Source organism: Oncorhynchus clarkii, chromosome 15 (genome assembly GCF_045791955.1).
Source record: "Oncorhynchus clarkii lewisi isolate Uvic-CL-2024 chromosome 15, UVic_Ocla_1.0, whole genome shotgun sequence".
Taxonomy (NCBI): domain Eukaryota; kingdom Metazoa; phylum Chordata; class Actinopteri; order Salmoniformes; family Salmonidae; genus Oncorhynchus; species Oncorhynchus clarkii.
The window spans coordinates 25,089,534-25,115,968 of record NC_092161.1 but is presented as its reverse complement, the minus strand read 5'-3'; the positions used below and the strand labels follow the sequence as shown (position 1 = coordinate 25,115,968).

General features: G+C 41.6%; 1 protein-coding gene and 1 long non-coding RNA gene across 2 annotated transcripts in view; both read right to left on the bottom strand.

The window, feature by feature from the left end:
• Positions 1-26,435, bottom strand: part of c15h8orf34 (chromosome 15 C8orf34 homolog) — a 154,561-nt gene that overhangs the window by 101,194 nt on the left and 26,932 nt on the right. Inside the window, exon 4 of the mRNA XM_071105144.1 lies at positions 1,908-2,027. Coding sequence (XP_070961245.1) covers positions 1,908-2,027 — 120 coding nt within the window. The remainder of the gene's footprint in view (positions 1-1,907; positions 2,028-26,435) is intronic.
• LOC139367101 (uncharacterized) lies at positions 21,070-23,072 on the bottom strand. The gene is made up of 2 exons (XR_011626842.1): positions 22,974-23,072; positions 21,070-21,683 (listed from the first exon to the last, which is right to left on the bottom strand). It is a non-coding gene; the product is annotated as an uncharacterized lncRNA (long non-coding RNA).

Here is a 26,435-nt window from a genome sequence, read left to right as displayed (position 1 = left end):
TGCACAAAAAAAATCATACAATGATGGAAAGAACTGTGTGCTGTCCTTGTTAATGCAGACAGAGAAGAGCTCCAACTTCTTAATCATAGCCTCAATTTTGTCCCGCACATTGAATATAGTTGGGACTACAGAGAGTCCCTGAAGTCCTAGATTCAGATCATTCAGGCGAGAAAAAACATCACCCAGATAGGCCAGTCGTGTGAGAAACTCGTCATCATGCAAGCAGTCAGACAAGTGAAAATTATTGTCAGTAAAGAAAACTTTAAGCTTCTCTCTCAATTTAAAAAAAAAACCTGCCAATACTTTGCTTCTTGATAACCAGAGAACTTCTTCTGTATGTTGTAAAAGCGGTACATGGTCGCTGCTCACATCATTGCATAGTGCAAATAATACACGAGAGTTCCGGGTCCTTGCTTTAACAAAGTTAAACATTTTCACTGCAGTGTCCTAAGCGTCTTTCAAGCTGTCAGGCATTCTCTTGGCAGCAAGTGCCTCTTGGTGGATGCTGCAGTGTACCCAAGTGGGGTCGGGAGCAACTGCTTGCACGCGCGTTACCTTTCCACTATGTCTAACTGTCATGACTTTTGCAACATCATGAGCAGCAGCTATGTTTGGCTACAGTACATACGGACCGTTAGTGGAATTCCCGCTAGAGGTTAATGTGATTGGATGTTAATTATTTTACTAGGCTTCCTGTATTTGATATTGTGTTGTTATTTCGTTGAACACTAGATGGTTTAGTTGTATTTTTGGCAGTGAAATGAGGATACTCAGGTGAGAAAAAAACATCACCCAAATGTATAGCCCCGTTGGAAAATATAAATCTGTTTGAAAATGTGAAGAATTATTATTATTATTATATTTTTTTTCCTTCTGTGAATCACATTTTTATTTGATGTACCCCGACGGCATTGCTCGTACCCCAGTTTGGGAATACTTGGCTTTAGGCTTTAGGGTACAGTATTAGGGTTTAGGGTACAGTATTAGTATTTAGGTTACAGTATTAGGGTTTAGTTACTAGACTCACTGCGTGACAGGTTCTGTCCCGCCTGCTTCCGCTCCCCCTCCCAAGCGCCAGGCTACCCGTCGTCACGCGCACCTGTTACCATTACTACGCGCAGCTATGCTCATTGGACTCACCTGGACTCCCTCACTGTGTTGATTGCCCCTGCATATATGTCTGCTCCTCTGTGTTCCCTGTAGTAGCATTGTTTGTCATGTCGTGTTTATGTCCAGATGTTGTTCCTGTTCTGTTGCATGTCCGTCTAAATTAAATGGTTCACTGCCTGTACCTGCTTCTCATCTCCTGCGTTGGGCATTACAGGTTCTCTAGCGCCTTGGCTTTGGGGTTTAGGGTACAGTATTAGGGTTTAGTTACTAGACTCACTGTGTGACAGGTTCTCTAGAGCCTTGGCTTTAGGGTTTAGGGTACAGTATTAGGGTTTAGTTACTAGACTCACTGTGTGACAGGTTCTCTAGAGCCTTGGCTTTAGGGTTTAGGGTACAAGTATTAGGGTTTAGTTACTAGACTCACTTTGGGACATGTTCTCTAGAGCCTTGGCTTTAGGGTTTAGGGTACAGTATTAGGGGTTTAGGGTACAGTATTAGGGTTTAGGGTACAGTATCAGGGTTTAGGGTACAGTATTAGGGTTTAGGGTACAGTATTAGGGTTTGGTAACTAGATGCACTGCTGGACAGGTTCTCCAGAGCCTTGGCTTCAGGGTTTAGGGTACAGTATTAGGGTTTAGTTACTGTACTCACTGCGTGACAGGTTCTACAGAGCCTTGGCTTCAGGGTTTAGGGTACAGCATTAGGGTTTAGTTACTGTACTCACTGCGTGACAGGTTCTCCAGAGCCTTGGCTTCAGGGTTTAGGGTACAGCATTAGGGTTTAGTTACTGTACTCACTGCGTGACAGATTCTCCAGAGCCTTGCCCAGCTTCTTGCTCTCCTGCAGGATGTGGTTGAGCTCATCAAAGTCTTTGCTCTCCCTCCACTCCCACGATGGGTGCTCTATGGACCGCGGCACTGAAACACACAAACACACAGAGCAATTTCATTGAAATGTTCTTCAACACTGAAACAAACCAGAACTTGAGAAAGTCATTAACTTTCACATGTGTCAATAAAGCTTAGATATCAAGATAAGTTTTCTGTATGGAAGAGAAAGTCTATGTATCCCCTCCAAGACCATTGGTCTCCCTCAAGGCCTGGAGGGCATTACAGCATGATTAGCAGATGAAAATGGGACAAACAAAAAGAGGAAATTACCCAGATTTTATTATCATCTCACCAACGTCTTCCAGTGTCCCCTGCCTTAGCCCTGGGCCCCTCTATCTCCCTCTACATCTCTCGCTCCCTCTAAACATTACCTAGATGTTTAATTCATGAATGAAGAGTGAGAGATATATACATGAAATATGGAGGGAGAGGGGGAGAGATATTCTCCTATAGGGATAGGGGAATATACATGTAGTCTTTAACTTAACCCACATCTTATGTACATCATTATGTTCCTATACTGAGTGTACACAACATTCAGAACACCTGCCTTTTCCATGACATAAACTGACCAGGTGAAAGCTATAATCACTTATTGATCCACTTCAATCAGTGTAGATGAAGGGGAGGAGACAGGTTAAAGAAAGATTTTAAAGCCTTGCGACAATTGAGACACGGATTGTGTGCGTATGCCATTCAGAGGGTGAATGGGCAAGACAAAATATTTGCCTTTGAACGGGGTATGGTAGTAGGTGCCAGGAGCACAGGTTTGTGTCAAGAACTGCAGCGATGCTGGGCATTTCACGCTCAACAGTTTCCTGTGTCTATCAAGAATGGCCCACCACCCAAAGGACATTCAGCCAACTTGGGAACTGTGGGAAGCATTGGAGCCAACATGGACCAGCATCCCTGTGGAACGCATTCGACAGCTTGTAGAGTCCATGCACCAATGAATGTAGGCTTTTCTGAGGGCAAAAGAGGGTGCAACTTAATATTAGGATGGTGTTCCTAATGTTTTGTACACTCAGTGTAAAGTACATCTCTGAATAAACCATCCATATAGAACTGGCCTACTGCACTAATATCCCCGTTTAGGGATAATAATGGACATACATGTAGTGCTTTGCTGAATGAACAGTTCTCTTTCTCTCCATGCGGGGCAGTCGAGTCATTGGGATCAGGGCTTGCTATCAAAATAATTCTCTCTCTTTCTCGCTTATACGCTAAAACTAGGTCCTTTTACTGCAACATTCAAATCTACAAAAATGTATCTGAAAAGCAGCCTGACACTTCAACAACCATCGTTTTACATAGCTTAATAACAACATAGATATTGGTCTCTACTAGCCTACAAGTGAAAAGTGTATGCTAAGGTCAAAATTGAGTTCAATCGTGGCCTGGAGTGGTCTAACGGTTAGGGCTGCTACATTCAGCGTGGCAGCGCACATATAAGCATAACGTGTCGGCGTGGGTTCAATTCTGACCCACGCCACCACTAGGCTACGACATGAGGTTCCACAAATAACTCAATCCCCCCGATTGACTTGATTTATTTACACATTTCAAATGTAGACAGTGCAAGGATATCTTGATGAGAAATGACCATACCAGATAACATAAATAGGAAACAAATAAAATAACAACAATATGCTACACCAACATTAGTTTCCATTAATACAATGTGGCAGGTAAATTGTCATAGTAGATTTGCAGTGGTAAACAATGAAATTCTTGTACAGAATGCTTAGATTAATCGCCCGTAGTCTGTTGTGGGTTTGATTCCTGCTGGGCCACCTATACTAATATTTGGACAGAAAAAAAGGCATCTGCTAAATGGCAAGGTGTTTGTCAACCCATTATATTCTGGTGTATAGAGGAGCACAGCTCTGTCTCTTCAATGCCAGACCGGCAGTTGAGATGGTGTTGATACTGGAAAAGCTTCAGGAACCGAGAGACAAACAGCATAGTGGAGACCCCGATTGAACTTAATTCTGACCTTACCATACACTTGACACTTGTATGTCGTAGGCTAGTAGAGACCAATATCTATGTTGTTATTAAGCCATGTAAAACAACAGTTGTTAACGTGTCTGGCTGCTTTTCAGATACATTATTGTACATTTGAATGTTGCAGTAAAACCCCCACACACACATGCACGCACACACAGAGTTTTGGATTACATGAAAGATAATGGAGAGAGATCTATATTTCATCAGGACATTAGGTCCTTATGAAAAATACATACCTTTGAAATGATCTGAAATACAGCAGGAAATGGGTGGGTGAAAGCAGGGACACTACTAAATGTTCTAGAAAGTCATCTGAAGCAGTAATCTAAAACTACTTTGATGGATTCTGCCCTTCTATGTTCCTGAGAAGTGAGTGCTGCTCCTGCATACATCACTGTACTGTGTTGTATCTCTGAACATCACTACTGTATGGATGACTACTTTGAATTGTATCAGCCATCTGTGTAAAGTACAGTACTAGACGTGTTCTACAAAGATACAGAGATACCATATCTTATGCATGTTTCATGTATGTTTCATGAGTGAAATCCACTAAGACACAAAGAATGGACTCCACATAGGATAAGGGTATCCTGTGGATACCATGTGTAATGCATGTTTCATGTATGTTTCATGACTGAAATACACTGGAAGTGTTCTACAGTAGGGGGATGTCCATGTTACATTTATAAACCTGGAGAGTACACAGGTATGTATCTACCTTTTTGACATTTTGTTTTGAGGAAGAATAAGAGGATTTTATCTGTTGTTATTTAGTGTAAATTCATTGCCTGCATGATTCAAACGGTGTCTTAACTCACATACTGTACAAGTTAGCAGAGGCATGTTTAGTCTTTGCTGTTCTTTCCTCTCCTCCCTTTCCTTCCTTCCTTCCTTCCTCTCTCTATTTTTATCTTCTTCTTCTTTCCATTGTAAAGGTCAACTGTAACAGTAGCAGAGAAAGACTAGAAACAACAAGGAATGAAATATTACACATGTACTGTATGTTAACAGTAGGTTGAATAATAATAGGCATGTATGTTGAAGCCTTTATTATTCTTGGGAGATAAAGTATTATAAAAGTAAAATATTACTCTAAAATATGACATTGTGGTGTTGTGATGGTCCTGCTTTCTAGCCTGTTTGGAAGTGCACGGTTACCCTGCAGTAAACTCTCCCTTTTTTTGTTTGTACCTTTATTTAACTGGGCAAGTCAGTTAAGAACAAATTCTTATTTATTTTCAATGACGGCCTAGGAACAGTGGGTTAACTGCCTGTTCAGGGGCAGAACGACAGATTTGTACCTTGTCAGCTCAGGGATTTGAACTTGCAACCTTCCGGTTACAAGTCCAACACTCTAACCACTAGGCTACCCTGCCGCCCCTGACAAAACACATAAGAAACACACACAACAAAAAATATTATATAAATATCCTGAAGCTAAAATATACAGAAATAATACATTATCTGATGAAATTGCTTTAGAAAGGTGCAAAAGACAGGGATGTCCCCTCTCCCCCCTCCTGTTTGCACTGGCACTTGAACTGCTTGCTGAAAGAATTAGACAGGACCCAAATGTAAGAGGTATCAGCATTGGTAAACGTGAATATAAACTAAACTTATTTGCCAATCTACTGATATATCCAACCAATATTGAAAACTCAAGGCCCCCTTGCTAAACAATAATGTCCCCATAAATCTTACACACAGAAGAAACCTCTTCAGAATGGCATGGCTCCAAAAGTTTTTATATTTATTCTCGGTAACACCAATTACCCCACCTAAGACATTCTTTAAAAAAGTATCCTCAGTCATAACAGACTTTAAATGGGCAAATAAAACTCATAGAATAAAAAGGAAAGTTGTACATCTCCCTAAGTCTGGGGGTTGCTTTCACCTCCAAGACTTGGAGTTTTATCAACTCGCCACCCAAAATGGTCCACATTGGAAACCTAAAGGCATAGAAACCATAAATGGCTTGATAATACAAAATTAATTTAATTCCATGACAGAATTAAAAATCGATTTTGGACTGATCAATGTAGATATTTTCAAATACACTGAACAAAAAAATGAATGCAACATGTAAAGTGTTGGTCCCAAGTTTCATGAGCTGAAATAAAATAATCACAGAAATGTTCCATACGCACAAAAAGCACATTTATTTTCCTCATATGAACTGTAACTCAGTAAAATCTTTGAAATTGTTGCATGTTGCATTTTTATTTTTGTTCAGTATACATACAACTTAAACGCTTCAGATCACAACATTTCTATTTTAATTATTTTGGATATCCTATTAGTCAGAAAATGGTATTCATATGATCTGTAAGATATACAAAATATTGCAGAGAGCATATCAAACTGACAATCTCTTAGAAAAATATAAACTATTGAAACCAAGACCTAGAACGAACTGATATTGGCACAAAATGGAGGGAATGTTGGAACATAACTAATACAATTACAGTTAATGAAAATGTACACTTAATCCAGCATAAACTAATGTATATAATTGATTATACAAGAGACAAAATTCACAAATTCAACAGCACAGCGACAGAGTCATGTCTTCAGAGTAAAACTAATAATGATTCAATAATCCATGCCTTCTGGGAATGTCATAAAGTCCATGTGTGGAGTTAGAGAGTTGGCTGTCTGTCACGCCCAACACCTTAGTGTTCTTTGTTTTCTTTATTATTTTGGTTAGGTCGGGGTGTGACATGGGTGATATGTGTGTTTTTGTCTCATCTAGGGTGTTTGTACTGTCTAGGGGTTTTTGTAGATTTATGGGGTTGTTTCCATCTAGGTGTTTTGTAGGTCTATGGTTGCCTAGATTGGTTCTCAATTAGAGGCAGATGTTTATCGTTGTCTCTGATTGGGAACCATATTTAGGCAGCCATATTCTTTGGGTATTTTGTGGGTGATTGTGCCACACGGGACTGTTTTGTATTTGTGTCATGTTCAGTCTTTTCTATTAAAACATGGACACTTACCACGCTGCGTATTGGTCCGATCCTTGCTACACCTCTTCAGATGAAGAGGAGGAAATCCATTACAGAATCACCCACCAACAGAGGACCAAGCAGCGTGGTAACGGGCAGCAGCAGCAGCATCGAACACAAGACTCGTGGACTTGGGAGGAAATTCTAGACGGGAGAGGACCCTGGGCACAGCCAGGGGAATATCACCGCCCCGAAGCAGAGCTGAAGGCAGAGAGGCGCTGGTATGAGGAGGCAGCACGGCGTCGCGGTTGGAAGCCCGATAGTCAGCCCCAAAAATGTATTGGGGGGGGGGGGGGGGCACACAGGGAGTGTGGCGAAGCCAGGTCGGAAACCTGCGCCTACTTTCTGTGCTTACCGGAGAGCGAGAGGGACCGGGCAGGCACCGTGTTATGCTGTGGAGCGCACGGTGTCCCCGGTGCGGGTGCACAGCCCGGTGCGGTACATTCCAGCTCCTCGTATCGGCCGGGCTAGAGTGGGCATCGAACCAGGTACCATGAAGCCAGCTCTACGTATCTGGTCTCCAGTGCATCTCCTTGGGCCGGCGTACATGGCACCAGCCTTACGCATGGTGTCCCCAGTTCGCCAGCACAGCCCAGTGCGGCCTATTCCACCTCGCCGCACTGGTCGGACTACGGGGAGCATTCAACCAGGTAAGGTTGGGCAGGCTCGGTGCTCAAGAGCTCCAGTGCGCCTGCACGGTCCGGTCTATCCAGTGCCACCTCCACGTACCAGCCCTCCGGTGGCAGCCCCCCGCACCAGGCTGTCTCTCCCTACAGGTGCTCCCGCCTGTCCAGCGTCCAGTCTTTTCTATTAAAACATGGACACTTACCACGCTGCGTATTGGTCCGATCCTTGCTACACCTCTTCAGACGAAAAGGAGGAAATCCGTTACACTGTCAGAAGTATTACAATGTAAATGTACTTTTAAACCGTCTGTCTGCATGTTTCAAGACGTGGCATATAATGGTGCAGTGAGATGGACGATACTCTACTCATCAATTATCTTTAAGAAAAAACATATACTTAACTGGAAATCAAACAATTCTCCATCGTTAAGACAATAGAAAAATCATATGCTTCATTATCAAATCAAATCAAATTTATTTATATAGCCCTTCGTACATCAGCTGATATCTCAAAGTGCTGTACAGAAACCCAGCCTAAAACCCCAAACAGCAAGCAATGCAGGTGTAGAAGCACGGTGGCTAGGAAAAACTCCCTAGAAAGGCCAAAACCTAGGAAGAAACCTAGAGAGGAACCAGGCTATGTGGGGTGGCCAGTCCTCTTCTGGCTGTGCCGGGTGGAGATTATAACAAAACATGGTCAAGATGTTCAAATGTTCATAGATGACCAGCATGGTCGAATAATAATAAGGCAGAATAGTTGAAACTGGAGCAGCAGCACAGAATTATCTAAATATTGAAAGAGCATTGGCGACGGAGAGGAACAAAATGGTGCAATTTGAGGACATTTGACAGAGTAGTGCGGGTCCTGGAGATAGGGGTGAGAACAGGTGGGCCTGGTTGATGTTTGTGTGGATCTGTATGTTCTGTATTAACAAAAAAGTAATAATCTTACCAAAAAAAAACGACTTGTTTTCCTATGGAGAGAAAAAAATATTTTCTGGCTTTTCTGCAGTGTAACATATTTCATTGCTGAAAGTGAGCAATAGGCACAAAATATTTTCACAATTTATTTTTGTTGTTTGTTTTCTTGTTTCTTGAAATGCATAGAGGGATTCACCCATAACCATTGTACCTAGAGTACAATAATATATGCAATATCTCTGACACCTCACCCTGCAGTCAGGAGAAAAGGCCAGCTACCGTAGTTTCGTTTTCTTGTAAATGTTCTCTCTGTCATGACATAGGAAAAGTCATGAGAATGGAATGTTGATCAATGACATAACAAGAGAGAACGGTTTATTGTTGTAACAATTTATTATTTATTAAATCAACTGTTGATTTAGTCAATGAGACTAAATGACATACTGTTGAAATACATTCAATGTATTTTTCTCTTCATATTGTTACACATTATCCACCCTTCATCACCAGCATGAATGACACTGGATCTGTTGCATATTTCGCTAAATGAAATCTAAGAGGTTGTCATTCCAGTATGTCCCCAGAGGATGATCATGAGGGTCAAAACCAGACAACAGGTTTTCCTGTGCCTTCGCAGAGGCGGCAGCGGCAAATAAAAACCTGATGTAGTTATCGGTAAGTTGTGGTTCAGGTAGGCCCAGTTGTAGTACCCCATAGGGAAAAGTTAAGTAATCATCTGGCCACATGGTTCTGTAAAGAAGACAGGACTGTCAGTGATGTGAGAGATCTACTACACCCTAATGATATGGCCAGTCAGGCACATGCTCAGATAGAGTCCTAGGGGTACTGGAGAACCTGCCCTTTGTCCCTACTATTAAAACAGTGCCCTTTTGATTGGTGGTGTTTTTTAAACTAATTTATTTTCTCTCTTGTTACTTTAAATGTAACAAATTGTCCATCAAACTACATTATTTCTCATAAACTCATGAATCTTGAAAAAAGTCCCCTCCCCGCCCTTCAACCTGCATGGAGTGATCTACAGCGCTGGGTGGTGAGTTTGAAATTAATACTGCCAGTAGTTGGTTACTTAGGGTTGCTACCATGTCTCGTCTCAGGATCAGGGAAGATCTGCATTTGGGATGATCAGCTGATCCAGACCACCACAGTAGTGGTTCTAGCAAAGATACTTTTACTTCCTCCCTTTCATCTGTGGTTCTAGCTTGTTTGCCCTACAATGTGTGATGAGTGAGTGTGGCTTTTTAAAAAACTTTGATCACCTCCCCCATTAAAGGTCTGTTCACGACCCTGTGGCTAGTCGACATTATTATGCCGTCAGAGACATTTTGGGAAGTAGCTTAACTTCTATGGGTGACAGTAACAAATCTCCATTCTTTTCACAACATTATAAACACAAACTGTAAGGTGCAAAATGTTTACATGAAAATGTCATGGTATGTATTCGGGAAAATGTTTAGATTTTTTGTTGGTGACCTACTCTTTGATCATATGCACATTTTACAGAGAGGATATAAAATAGTCAAGGCAAAGGACATCCTAAACAAACTGCTCATCTACAGATTTCAAAAATAACCAAAAGGCATCCCTTTATCACCTGCATTCCTGATGCGGACGCTGCTGCCTTTGTGGTTGGATGGTACCTAAGACAGTGATGCGGTTTGGGTCCCAGACACAGTCCTCTTCTAGACCACTCTTCACCATACCACAGTTAGGAGGAACCCAGGCGGTGTCGTAACCGTTCTCATGCCAGGTTGTCCGCAGAGGATGATCCTGACAGTCAATTCTTTTCACCTTGCCCACATTGACTTTGACTCGGATGACAACCCTCTGATTTTCAGGATGATCCAGGGGGTACCTGCTTGCCTTCTTCATGTCTCGACTGAGGTACACTCCATGCCCCAACATACCACCAGCAGACGGACGAAAACCAGAGGCCCTAATTTTCCCTGCCGCCTGCTTAGTGGTGCCATGGTACATGACGTAGGTTTTGCCATCTTGTGGTTCAGATTGGCCCAGTCGCACTACCCCAGAGGGAAGAGTGAAGTCATCTTCTGCCCACATGGTTGTGTAGATGCTGCTGTAAAGAAGACAGGACTGTCAGTGATGTGAGAGATCTACTACACCCTAATGATATGGCCAGTCAGGCACATGCTCAGATAGAGTCCTAGGGGTACTGGAGAACCTGCCCTTTGTCCCTACTATTAAAACAGTGCCCTTTTGATTGGTGGTGTTTTTTAAACTAATTTATTTTCTCTCTTGTTACTTTAAATTGTAACAAATTGCCCATCAAACTAGATGTTCTCATAACATCATGAATCTTGAAACAAGTCCCCTCCCCAACCCTTCAACCTGCATGGAGTGATCTACAACGCTGGGTGGTGAGTTTGAAATGAATACTGCCAGTAGTTGGTTACTTAGGGTTGCTACCATGCCTCGTCTCAGGATCAGGGACAGGAAAAGGGGCAACTGCAGTTTGACTGTCAGTAGCAGAACAGATTTAAATCAAGTAAAGACTAGTTAGCTTGTTTTGGAAGCATAACTAACTAGCTGATTCATCTACATTTGGGATGATCAGCTGATCCAGACCACCACAGTAGTGGTTCTAGCAAAGATAATTTTACTTCCTCCCTTTCCCATCTGTGGTTCTAGCTTGTTTACCCTACAATGTGTGATGAGTGAGTGTGGCTTTAAAAAAAACTTTGATCACCTCCTCCCCCATTAAAGGTCTGTTCACGACCCTGTGGCTGGTCGACATTATTATTATGTCTGAGGGACAAGTCGGGTAGTAGTTTAACTTTCATGGGTGACAGTAACAAATACCCATTCTTTTCACAACATTGTAAACAAATTCATTTTTATGTGAAAATGTCATGGTATGCATTCAGTCAATTGTTTAGCTTCTTTGTTGGTGACCTACTCTTTGATCATATGCACATTTTACAGAGAGGATATAAGAGACTTAACATAGTCAAGGCAAAGGACATCCTAAACAAACTGCTCATCAACAGATTCCAAATAATAACCAAAAGGAAATGTTGGAATGTCAGAAACAAAATGTAAAACTTAGCAGGTTTGATCAACATTAGATGGATAAAGTACTTACCTAATGACAGAGCTGGATGTCTAGCTGACGTTGATCTCAGGGTACAGGTAAGGTAGATGGATGACTTTATGGATGACTTTTTTTTACGGATGACTTTATACCACTTCCAACGGATGTCATGACAAGGACGTGCAGTGAATATGCAAACGAATGAGGTTCTAGTTGTACATTTTTGTTTCCCACCAAACAGGTTATCACATGACCAAGGTACATATAAGGATGAAAGGGGGCAGATTTACTAACAGTTTACATCCTCCTATCTCTCTCTCTCAGATGCAGAGATCCTATGTATGTTTCATGACTAAAATCCACTAAGACACAACCAAAAGACTCCAAATAGGATAAGGGTATCCTGTGGTCATGTAGGGCGTTTCACGTGGAACGCCAGGATTGTGGGTTTGATTCCTGCTGGGCCACCAATACCAATATTTGCACAGAAAAAAGCATCTGCTAAATGGCAAGAGCCTGTAAAGGTGTTTCTCAACCCATTATATTCCGGTGCAGAGAAGAGCACAGCTCTGTCTCTTCAATGCCAAACTGGCAGTTGAGATAGTGTTGATACTGGAAAAGCTTCAGGAACTGAGAGAAAAACAGAAGAGTGAAGGCCACAATTGAACTTAATTCTAACCTTACCATACACTTCACACTTGAACGTCACAATCTAGTGGAAACCAATATCTATATTATTAAGCTATGTAAAATGACAGATGATATGTGGCTGCTTTTCAGATACATTTTTGTACATTTGAATGTTACAGAAATAGGACCTTGGCCTAAAGTTGGAGTGAGCAAGAGAGAACATTTATTTGAGGGTGAACCGTGATCCTATTAACTCGAATGCCCAGCATGGAGAGAAGGAGAAGTGCTCTTTTTCAGGGACTCATGGGGCTCATTTGAATTTTCTGATGCAGCAGGAAAATTCTCAGCGACAAAAATATGATCAAGTAAAGATCCGACATCTGCAGTAATAACTTTAAGGAGATGAAACACTAGACACTTTAATAATGTCTCTGTATCTTGCATTACTCATCTCATATGTGTAAACTGTACTCAACACTATTCTACGGTATCTTAGTCACTTCAATTGTTTGTAAATATTGCATCATCCATCTCATATGTGTATACTGTACTCTATACAATGCCACTGTATCTTAGTTCAATACCGCTCTGACATTTATGTATGTATTCTTAACCCATTCCTACTCAGATGTACGTGTATTTTGGGAATACGTTGTGAAACTATTACTTGTTAGATACTGCTGCACTGTCAGAGCTAGAAGCAGTAGCATTTCGCTACACACGCAATAACATCTGCTAAACACGTGTATGTGGCCAATAACATTTGATTTGACATTTGACACATGTATGTTAACTGTATGTTTATGCCTTTATTTCCTGGGAGATTAAGCTATTAATTATTATGATAAAAGACGAGATTGTGCTGCCGTAATGGTCATGATTTCTAGCCTGTTTTGAACATATTTTATTGCTCAATGTACGCAACAGGCACAAATATGATTTACACAAATGATTATTATTTAGTTGTTTGTTGAAATGAGTAGAGTGATTCACTCATAATCATTGTACCTACAGTATATTTATATATAGATTATCTGCTTTTATCTTGATCTCTTAGACCTCACCCTGCAGTCAGGAGAAAAGGCGAGCTACTGTAGTTTCGATTTCTTGTAAATGTTCTCTCTGTCATGGCATAGGAAAAGTCATGAGAATGGAATGTAGATCAATGACATAACAAGAAATGACGGTTACTACTGCACTGTCAGAGCTAGAAGCACAAGCATTTCGCTACACACGCAATAACATCTGCTAAACACGTGTATGTGACCAATAACATTTGATTTGATTTTAACAGCATGTTGAATAGTAATAATAGACACATGTATGTAAACTGTATGTTGATTCCTTTATTTCCTGGGAGATGAAGCTATTAAATATTATTATAAAAGATGATATTGTGGTGCTGTGATGTTCATGTTTTCTAGCCTGTTTTGAAGTGCACGGTTACCCTGCAATAAACTCTCACCAACAAGACAAATAACAAACACACACTACTTGTCTTCCTATGGAGAGAAAAAAAATCTATTCAGGCTTTTCTGCTGTTTAACATATTTCATTGCTCAAAGTAAGCAATACGTACAAATATTATTTAATGTTTTGTTTATTTTGTTGTTTGTTGAAATGAATAGAGTGATTCACCCATAATCATTCGTACCTACAGTATATTTATATATAGATTATCTGCTTTTATCTTGATCTCTTAGACCTCACCCTGCAGTCAGGAGAAAAGGCGAGCTACCATAGTTTCGTTTTCTTGTAAATTTTCTCTCTGTCATGACATAGGAAAAGTCATGAGAGTGGAATGTAGATCAATGACATAACAAGAGATAACAGGTTATTGTTGTAACAATTTATTGGTCAAAATAAACTGTTGCTTTAGTCAATGAGTCTAAATGACATTCTGTTGAAATACATTCAATGTATTTTTCTCTTCATATTGTTACACATTATCCACCCTTCATCACCAGCGTGAAGGACACTGGGGCTGTTGCATTTGTGGTTGGATGGTACCAAAGAAAGTGATGCGTTTTGGGTCCCAGACACAGTCCTCTTCTAGACCACTCTTCACCATACCACAGTTAGGAGGAACCCAGGCGGTGTCGTAACCGTTCTCATGCCAGGTTGTCCGCAGAGCATGATACTGACTGTCAATTCTTTTCACCTTGCCCACATTGACTTTGACTCGAATGACAACCCTCTGATTTTCAGGAAGCTCCAGGGGGTACCTGCTTGCCTTCTGCAGGTCTCGGCTGAGGTACACTCCACGCCCCAACATACCACCAGCAGACGGACGAAAACCAGAGGCCCTAATCATCCCTGCCGCCTGCTTAGTGGTGCCATGGTACATGACGTAGGTTTTGCCATCTTGTGGTTCAGATTGGCCCAGTCGCACTACCCCAGAGGGAAGAGTGAAGTCATCTTCTGCCCACATGGTTGTGTAAATGCTGCTGTAAAGAAGACAGGACTGTCAGTGATGTGAGAGATCTACTACACCCTAATGATATGGCCAGTCAGGCACATGCTCAGATAGAGTCCTAGGGGTACTGGAGAACCTGCCTTTTGTCCCTACTATTAAAACAGTGCCCTTTTGATTGGTGGTGTTTTTTAAACTAATTTATTTTCTCTCTTGTTACTTTAATTATAATAAATTGTCCATCAAACTACATAATTTCTCATAAACTCATGAATCTTGTAAAAAGTCCCCTCCCCCGCCATTCAACCTGCATGGATGAGTGATCTACAACGCTGGGTCGTGAGTTTGAAATGATTACTGCCAGTAGTAGGTTACTTAGGGTTGCTAGCATGTCTCGTCTCAGGATCAGGGACAGGAAAAGGGGCAACTGCAGTTTGACTGTCAGTAGCAGAACAGATTTAAATCAAGTAAAGACTAGTTAGCTTGTTTTGGAAGCATAACTAACTAGCTGATTCATCTGCATTTGGGATGATCAGCTGATCCAGACCACCACAGTAGTGGTTCTAGCAAAGATACTTTTACTTCCTCTCTTTCATCTGTGGTTCTAGCTTGTTTACCCTACAATGTGTGATGAGTGAGTGTGGCTTTGTTTTTACTTTGATCACCTTAAAGGTCTGTTCACGACCCTGTGGCTGGTCGACATTATTATGCCGGGTAGTAATTGTTTAGCTTCTTTGTTGGTGACCTAGTCTTTGATCATATGCACATTTTACAGAGAGGATATAAGAGACTTAAAATAGTCAAGGCAAAGGACATCCTAAACAAACTGCTCATCAACAGATTCCAAATAATAACCAAAAGGAAATGTTGGAATGTCAGAAACAAAATGTAAAACTTAGCAGGTTTGATCAACATTAGATGGATAAAGTACTTACCTAATGACAGAGCTGGATGTCTAGCTGACGTTGATCTCAGGGTACAGGTAAGGTAGAGTGATTCAACGGATGACTTTATACCACTTCTAAAGGAAGATATGACAAGGGCGTGTTGTGCAGTGAATATGCAAACAAATGAGGTTCTAGTTGTACATTTTGTTTTCCATCAAACAGGTTATCACATCACCAAGGTACATATAAGGATGAAAGGCGGCAGATTTACTAACAGTTTACATCCTCCTATCTCTCTCTCTCAGATGCAGAGATCCTATGTATGTTTCATGAGTGAAATCCACTAAGACACAACCAAAAGACTTCACATAGGATAAGGGTATCCTGTGGATACCATGTGTAATGCATGTTTCATGTATGTTTCATGACTGAAATACACTGGAAGTGTTCTACAGTAGGGGGATGTCCATGTTACATTTATAAACCTTCCTTCCTTCCTCTATCTATTTTTCTCTTCGCCTTCCTACCTCTTTCCATTATAATGGTCAACTGTAACAGTGGCATAGAAAGACTAGAAACAAACGAGAAATGACATATCACACATGTACTGTATGTAAACCGTATGTTGAATAAAAGTACACATGTATGTTAACTGTATGTTGATGCCTTTATTTCCTGGGAGATTAAGCTATTAATTATTATGATAAAAGACGAGATTGTGCTGCCGTAATGGTCATGATTTCTAGCCTGTTTTGAATATATTTTATTGCTCAATGTACGCAACAGGCACAAATATGATTTACACAAATGATTATTATTTAGTTGTTTGTTGAAATGAGTAGAGTGATTCACTCATAATCATTGTACCTACAGTATATTTATATATAGATTATCTGCTTTTATCTTGATCTCTTAGACCTCACCCTGCAGTCAGGAGAAAAGGCGAGCTACTGTAGTTTCGATTTCTTGTAAATGTTCTCTCTGTCATGGCATAGGAAAAGTCATGAGAATGGAATGTAGATCAATGACATAACAAGAAATGACGGTTACTACTGCACTGTCAGAGCTAGAAGCACAAGCATTTCGCTACACACGCAATAACATCTGCTAAACACGTGTATGTGACCAATAACATTTGATTTGATTTTAACAGCATGTTGAATAGTAATAATAGACACATGTATGTAAACTGTATGTTGATTCCTTTATTTCCTGGGAGATGAAGCTATTAAATATTATTATAAAAGATGAGATTGTGGTGCTGTGATGTTCATGCTTTCTAGCCTGTTTTGAAGTGCACGGTTACCCTGCAATAAACTCTCACCAACAAGACAAATAACAAACACACACTACTTGTCTTCCTATGGAGAGAAAAAAAATCTATTCAGGCTTTTCTGCTGTTTAACATATTTCATTGCTCAAAGTAAGCAATAGGTACAAATATTATTTTATATTTAGTTTATTTTGCTGTTTGTTAAAATGATTCACCCATAATCTATAAATATACTGTAGGTACAATGATTATCTGCTTTTATCTTGATCTCTTAGACCTCACCCTGCAGTCAGGAGAAAAGGCGAGCTACTGTAGTTTCGATTTCTTGTAAATGTTCTCTCTGTCATGACATAGGAAAAGTCATGAGAATGGAATGTTGATCAATGACATAACAAAAGATGACGGTTTATCGTTCAAACAATTTATTGGCCAAAATCAACTGTTGTTTTAGTAAATTTGTCTAAATTACATACTTTGGCAATACATTCAATGTATTTTTATTTTCATAATTTCACACGTAAACAAACAAACAACCATATATTACTGGTGAAATCCAGTATTTTAACATTATAGAGACTTGCTTATCCAAATAAGATTTTTGCAAATCAACCTTGTTTTTGTTATGTTATGCACAAAATAGTTTGATGGATTCTGCCCTTCTATGTCCTGAGAAGTGAGTGCTGCTCCTGCAAACATCACAGCTCAGCGTTCAACACAATAGTGCCCTCAAAGCTCATCACTAAGCTAAGGACCCTGGGACTAAACACCTCCCTCTGCAACTGGATCCTGGACTTCCTGACGGGCCGCCCCCAGGTGATAAGGGTAGGTAACAACACATCTGCCAAGCTGATCCTCGAACACGGGGGCCCATCAGAGGTGTGTGCTCAGTCCTCTCCTGTACTCCCGGTTCACTCTTGACTGCACGGCCAGGCACGACTCCAACACCATCATTAAGTTTGCCGATAACACAACAGTGGTAGGCATGATCACCGACAATAATGAGACAGCCTGTAGGGAGGTCGTCAGAGACCTGGCCGTGTGGTGCCAGGCCAACAACCTGTCCCTCAACGTGATCAGGACAAAGGAGATGATTGTGGACTACAGGAAAAGGAGGACTGAGCGTGCCCTCATTCTCATCGATGGGGCTGTAGTGGAGCAGGTTGAGAGCTTCAAGTTCCTTGTCGTCCACATCACCAACAAACTAACATGTTCTAAGCACACCAAGGCAGTCATGAAGAGGGCATGACAAGACCTATTCCCCCTCAGGAGACTGAAAATATTTGGCATGGGTCCTCAGATCCTCAAAAGGTTCTACAGCTGCACCATCGAGAACATCCTGACCTGTTGCATCACTGCCTGGTATGGCAACTGCTCGGCCTCCGACCGCAAGGCACTACAGAGGGTAGTGCGTACAGTACATCACTGGGGCTAAGCTTCCTGGCATCTAGGACCTCTATACCAGGTGGTGTCAGAGGAAGGCCCTAAAAATTGTCAACGACTCCAGCCACCCTAGTCATAGACGGTTCTCTCTGCTACCGCACTGCAAGCGGTACAGGAGGGCCAAGTCTTGGTCGAAAAGGCTTCTTAACAGCTTCTACCCCCAAGCCATAAGACTCCTGAACAGCTAATCCAAGGGCTACCTAGACCCCTATTTTACGCTACTGCTACTCTCTGTTTATTATCTATGCATTGTCACTTCAATTCCACCTACATGTACATATTAACTCAATTACCTCGACTAACCGGTGCCCACGCCCATTGACTCTGTACCGGTACCCCCTGTATATAGCCTCGACATTGACTCTGTACCGGTACCCCCTGTATATAGCCTCCACATTGACTCTGTACCAGTACCACCTGTATATAGCCTCCACATTGACTCTGTACCGGTACCCCCTGTATATAGCCTCCACATTGACTCTGTACCGGTACCCCCTGTAAATAGCCTCCACATTGACTCTGTACCGGTACCCCCTGTATATAGCCTCCACATTGACTCTGTACCGGTACCCCCTGTATATAGCCTCCACATTGACTCTGTACCGGTACCCCCTGTATATAGCCTCCACATTGACTCTGTACCGGTACCCCCTGTATATAGCCTCCACATTGACTCTGTACCGGTACCCCCTGTATATAGCCTCCACATTGACTCTGTACCGGTACCCCCTGTATATAGCCTCCACATTGACTCTGTACCGGTACCCCCTGTATATAGCCTCCACATTGACTCTGTACCGGTACCCCCTGTATATAGCCTCCACATTGACTCTGTACCGGTACCCCCTGTATATAGCCTCCACATTGACTCTGTACCGGTACCCCTTGTATATAGCCTCCACATTGACTCTGTACCGGTACCCCCTGTATATAGCCTCCACATTGACTCTGTACTGGTACCCCCCGTATATAGCCTCCACATTGACTCTGTACCGTAACACCCTGTATATAGCCTCCACATTGACTCTGTACCGGTACCCCCTGTATATAGCCTCCACATTGACTCTGTACCGGTACCCCCTGTATATAGCCTCCACATTGACTCTGTACCGGTACCCCCTGTATATAGCCTCCACATTGACTCTGTACCGGTACCCCCTGTATATAGCCTCCACATTGACTCTGTACCGTAACACCCTGTATATAGCCTCCACATTGACTCTGTACCGGTACCCCCTGTATATAGCCTCCACATTGACTCTGTACCGGTACCCCCTGTATATAGCCTCCACATTGACTCTGTACCGGTACCCCCCGTATATAGCCTCCACATTGACTCTGTACCGGTACCCCCTGTATATAGCCTCCACATTGACTCTGTACCGGTACCCCCTGTATATAGCCTCCACATTGACTCTGTACCGGTACCCCCTGTATATAGCCTCCACATTGACTCTGTACCGGTACCCCCTGTATATAGCCTCCACATTGACTCTGTACCGGTACCCCCTGTATATAGCCTCCACATTGACTCTGTACCGGTACCCCCTGTATATAGCCTCCACATTGACTCTGTACCGGTACCCCCTGTATATAGCCTCGCTATTTTATTTTACTGCTGCCGTTGAATTATTTTTTACTTTTATTTTCAATTTTTTTACTTAACACTTATTTTTCTTAAAACTTCTTAAAGCATTGTTGGTTAAGGGCTTGTAAGTAAGCATTTCACTGTAAGGTCTACCTGTTGTATGATTTGTACTGCGTTGCATCTCTGAACATTACTTCTGTATGGATGACTACTTTGAATTTCATCAGCCATCTGTGTAAAGTACAGTACTAGACGTGATCTACAAAGATACAGAGATACCATGTGTTATGCATGTTTCATGTACAGTATGTTTCATGACTGAAATATACCGGATTACTAGAAGTATTCTACAGTATGGGCAACACTGGCGAGTACACAGGTACGTAATCTACCTTTTTGACAGTTTGTTTTGAGGAAGAATAAGATGATTTTATCTGTTGTTATTTAGTGTGAATGAATTTACTGCATGAGTCACACGGTGTCTTAGCATACATGTTAACAGAGGCATGTTTAGTCTTTGCTGTTCTTTCCTCTCCTCCCTTTCCTTCCTTCCTTCCTCTCTCTATATTTCTCCTTCTTTCCATTGTAATGGTCAACTGTAACAGTGGCATAGAAAGACTAGAAACAAACGGGGAATGACATATGACACATGTACTGTATGTTAACAGAATGTTGAATAACAATAGACATGTATGTAAACTGTATGTTGATGCCTTTATTACCTGGGCGATGAAGCTATGAAATATTAATATAAAAGATGAGATTGTGGTGGCGTAATAATGGTCATGCTTTCTAACTTGTTTTGAAGTGCACGGTTACCATGCAGCAAACTCTAACCCACAACATACATAACAAACACACACTACTTGTCTTTCTATGGAGAGAAAAAATATATTCTGGCTTTTCTGCTGTTTAACATATTTCATTGCTCAAAATAAGCAATAGGTACCAATATTATATTCACAAAATGTTAATTGTTTTGTTGTTTGTTGAAATGAATAGAGTGATTCACCCATAATCATTGTACCTACAGTCTATTTATATATAGATTATCTGCTTTTATCTTGATCTCTTAGACCTCACCCTGCAGTCAGGAGAAAAGGCGAGCTACTGTAGTTTCGTTTTCTTGTAAATGTTCTCTCTGTCATGACGTAGGAAAAGTCATGAGAATGGAATGTAGATCAATGACATAACAAGAGATGACGGTTTATTGTTGTAACAATTTATTGGTCAAAATCAGCTGTTGTTTTAGTCAATGAGACTAAATGACATACTGTTGAAATACATTCAATGTATTTTTCTCTTCATATTGTTACACATTATCCACCCTTCATCACCAGCGTGAATGACACTGGGGCTGTTGCATTTTAGGCTGGATGAAATCTAAGACAGTGATGCGGTTTGGATCCCAGACACAGTCCTCTTCTAGACCACTCTTCACCATACCACAGTTAGGAGGAACCCAGGCGGTGTCGTAACCGTTCTCATGCCAGGTTGTCCGCAGATTATGATACTGACTGTCAATTCTTTTCACCTTGCCCACATTGACTTTGACTCGAATGACAACCCTCTGATTTTCAGGATGATCCAGGGGGTACCTGCTTGCCTTCTGCAGGTCTCGGCTGAGGTACACTCCACGCCCCAACATACCACCAGCAGACTGACGAAAACCAGTGTTCAGGATTTGATTTGCGGCCTGCTTAGTGGTGCCGTGGTACATGATGTAGGTATAGCCATCTTGTGGTTCAGATTGGCCCAGTCGCACTACCCCAGAGGGAAGAGAGAAGTCATCTTCTGCCCACATGGTTGTGTAAATGCTGCTGTAAAGAAGACAGGACTGTCAGTGATGTGAGAGATCTACTACACCCTAATGATATGGCCAGTCAGGCACATGCTCAGATAGAGTCCTAGGGGTACTGGAGAACCTGCCCTTTGTCCCTACTATTAAAACAGTGCCCTTTTGATTGGTGGTGTTTTTTAAACTAATTTATTTTCTCTCTTGTTACTTTAATTTTAACAAATTGCTCATCAAACTAGATGTTCTCATAACATCATGAATCTTGAAAAAAGTCCCCTCCCCGACCCTTCAACCTGCATGGAGTGATCTACAACGCTGGGTGGTGAGTTTGAAATGAATACTGCCAGTAGTTGGTTACTTAGGGTTGCTAGCATGCCTCGTCTCAGGATCAGGGACAGGAAAAGGGGCAACTGCAGTTTGACTGTCAGTAGCAGAACAGATTTAAATCAAGTAAAGACTAGTTAGCTTGTTTTGGAAGCATAACTAACTAGCTGATTCATCTGCATTTGGGATGATCAGCTGATCCAGACCACCACAGTAGTGGTTCTAGCAAAGATACTTTAACTTCCTCCCTTTCATCTGTGGTTCTAGCTTGTTTACCCTACAATGTGTGATGAGTGAGTGTGGCTTTTTTTTTTTTACCTTGAGCATCTCCCCCATCAAAGGTCTGTTCACACAACATTTTGATTTAGTTTAATAACTTCTTTGTTGCTGAGAATTTTCCTTCACCGCAGAAAATGTAAACTTGTAGTGTATTTGAGTTTTAAAAAGGCATCTAAAGTTTGTAATTTCCACTTTGACATTTCAGACTAGATTTCCCCTAACAAAACATTTATCGACACCTACAAAATTGTCCAATTATTATAATCCACATAATAATTCACATTTCCCATTGCTGCAGGATTATTTTCCTGCTGTAGCAAACTGTCTCAAATTAAGATCCTACATCTGTAGCTTAACTTCTATGTAGTAGCTTAACTTCTATGGGTGACAGTAACAAACCTCCATTCTTTTCACAACATTATAAACAAAAACCGTAAGGTGCAAAACGATTACATGAAAATGTCATGGTATGCTTTCATTCAATTGTTTCGCTTCTTTGTTGGTGACCTAGTCTTTGATCATATGCACATTTTACAGAGAGGATATAAGAGACTTAGCATAGTCAAGGCAAAGGACATCCTAAACAAATTGCTCATCTACAGATTCCAAAAATAACCAAAATGCAGAGTTGAAATATTGAAACCAAAATGTCAAACTTATGACACTTAGGAAGTATGATCACGATTAGATGGATAAAGTACTTACTTACCTAATGTTGTCTAGGTGATGTTGATCTCAGGGTACATGTAAGGTATGAGTGATTCAACAGATTACTTTATAACAGTTCTAGAGGAAGTTATGACAAGGGTGTGTCGTTATGCAAACGAATGAGGGTCTGCTTTTAAGTTTCATTTCCCTTCATACAGGATATCACATGATCAAGGTTCATATAAGGATGAGAGGGGAGACTAAACAGTTTCCACCCTCCTCCTCGAACTCTCTCTCTCTTGCTCACTGTCTTTGTTTTAAGGGGTGGGTCAACTTTAATATTGCGGATAGATTGTTGCTTCCAGCAATGTAATTGTCTGAATCATTTCCAATTCCCCATATATTTTTGGGGTAAATATATATATTTATATATTTACAGTCGTGGTCAAAAGTTTTGAGAATGACACAATTATTCAGTGCTTCAGTGTCTTTAGATATCTTTGTCAGATGTTACTATGGAATACTGAAGTATAATTACAAGCATTTCATAAGTGTCAAAGGCTTTTATTGACAATTACATGAAGTTGATGCAAAGAGTCCATATTTGCAGTGTTACCCTTCTTTTTCAAGACCTCTGCAATCCACCCTGGCATGCTGTCAATTGACTTCTGGGCCACATCCTGACTGATGGCAGCCCATTCTTGCATAATCAATGCTTAGAGTTTGTCAGAATTTGTGGGATTTTGTGTGTCCACCCGCCTCTTGAGGATTGACCACAAATTCTCAATGGGATTAAGGTCTGGGGATTTTCCTGGCCATGGACCCAAAATATCTATGTTTTGTTCCCCAAGCCACTTAGTTATCACTTTTGTCTTATGGCAAGGTGCTCCATCATGTTGGAAAAGGCATTGTTCGTCACCAAACTGTTCCTGGATGGTTGGGAGACGTTGCTCTCGGAGGATGTGTTGGTACCATTGGCTGAGAAGCAACCCCACACATGAATCGTCTCAGGATGCTTTACTATTGGCATGACACAGGACTGATGGTAGCGCTCACCTTGTCTTCTCCGGACAAGCTTTTTTCCGGATGCCCCAAACAATCGGAAAGGGGATTCATCAGAGAAAATTACTTTACCCCAGTCCTCAGCAGTCCAATCCCTGTACCCTTTGCAGAATATCCATCTGTCCCTGATGTTTTTCCTGGAGAGAAGTGGCTTCTTTGCTGCCCTTCTTGACACCAGGCCATCCTTCAAAAGTCTTCGCCTCCCTGTGCGTGCAGATGCACTCACACCTGCCTGCTGCCATTCCTGAGCAAGCTCTGCACTGGTGTTGGCTCGATCCCGCAGCTGAATCAACTTTAGGAGACGGTCCTGGCGCTTGCTGGACTTTCTTGGGCGCCCTGAAGCGTTCTTCACAACAATTGAACTGCTCTCCTTGAAGTTCTTGATGATCCGATAAATGGTTGATTTAGGTGCAATCTTACTGGCAGCAATATCCTTGCCTGTGGAGCCCTTTTTGTGCAAAGCAATGATGACGGCACGTGTTTCCTTGCAGGTAACCATGGCTGACGGAGGTGGCAGGGCTGCAATGTAGCCCTGGGGATTCAGTTCATTTCAGGGCAAAGAGGGACTTTGCAATTAATTGTAATTCATCTGATCACTCTTCATAACATTCTAGAGTATATGAAAATTGCCATTATACAAACTGAGGCAGCAGACTTTGTGAAAATTAATATTTGTGTCATTCTCAAAACCTGGCCATGACTGTACATATACTGTCACGACTTCCGCCGAAGTCGGCTCCTCTCCTTGTTCGGGTGGCGTTCGGCGATCGACGTCACCGGCTTTCGAGCCATCGCCGCACCATTTTTCATATTCCCATTTGTTTTGTCTTGTTCCATACACACCTGGTTTTCATTCCCTAATCACACTGCATGTATTTATCCCTCTGTTTCCCTCCATGTCTTTGTGTGAAATTGTATTTATGTCATGTGGGTATTGTTACGCGCCATACTTTTTGTCTATGTTCCGTGTTTGGGAATAAAAAGTGTGCCTGTTCACTACACTCCGCTCTCCTGCACCTGACCTCGCCTCCAGTACACACCCTTAACATATATACACATATACATATATAAACACAAACATATACATACATAAATATACCTATCTTTTTGAAATATATTTTCCTTTATTATTTTCCCCTAACCCTACCACCCCTTCCCTAATTGGAGTAAACTAATGGACAACAACACTGAGGCTTCTACTTCCAGCTTATACATACTATATACATTTTAGACACAATGTATTGTACAATAGTTATATTATGTTGGTTTTTGTCCTCGCCTTCCTCTATTTCTGATGTCCATCCTGTTTGACTTGCCATATATTTGTAACTGTGCTATTTCACAAAAGTTCTGAACCTGTATACATTTTACAGACCCCCCCCCCCCACCCCCACAACTCAATGGCACTTCAATCTTTTGTCTTGCCCATCCACTCTCAGAATGGCACGCGCACACAATCCATCTCTCAATCGTCTCAAGGCTTAAAAATACTTCTTTAACATGTCTCCTCCCCTTCATCTCCACTGATTGAAGTGGATTTAACAGGTGACGTCAATAAGGGATCTTAGCTTGGACCTGGTCAATCCGTCATTGGGAGAGAAAAAAAGCAGGTGTTCATATTGTTTTGTACACTCAGGGTATGTTTCATGACTGAAATGCACATCGTATGAGAAGGTATCCTGTGGTCCATTGTGGCCCAGTTAGTAAGGAGCTTGAAATGTCAGGATTGTCCGTTTGATTCCCGCTGGGGCCGCCAATAGATGTTTCAAAAACATCTCCCATTATATTCTGGTGCAGCTTTGAGAGGAGCACAGTTCTGTCTCTTTGCTGCCAGTTAGGGTGTGTGTAATATTGGAAAGCGTCACAATCAGGGCCACCAGGGTAGACACACAGACACAGAGATAGAGACAGATTCTCACATTCATTTCCTCCTGAGCAATGGTCTGACCACAGCCTGAAATAGCCTGGGACTGGCAGAGACAGAGAGCAATACTGAATTATTGAGGTTTCTCTCTCTCTCCATCTTTTTTTCTCTCTGACCCATCTCTCTCTCTCTCTCGTTCAGATTCCATCCCCCCAGTTATCTGTGCTATAGACCCTCCGGTAGTGTACCCATCTGGCACTAGCACAGTTAACCATGACTAATTGAATGGGAAATTACATCCAATTAAAAGGGGAGATTGAAACTAATGAGGTGAATAATTGGGGTACAACAGGTATCAATGCAATGGACGAACGGTTCCTACTCAAACCTGCAGCTCAGCTTGCTGGAGTTTAGGGGAGATTGTAAGCGCTGTGCCGTGACACCACCTTCACTAAGACCTGATGTGTCTGTCTGTCACACCGAAAGCAAAGAAGCTTCCTGGTGTTTGTATTACTGTCGGTGGACTTTGTTCAGAAAAGACAAGCAGGATTGGCACCTGCTACATCTACTGCCGAGAGGTTCCCGACATCAATTTGT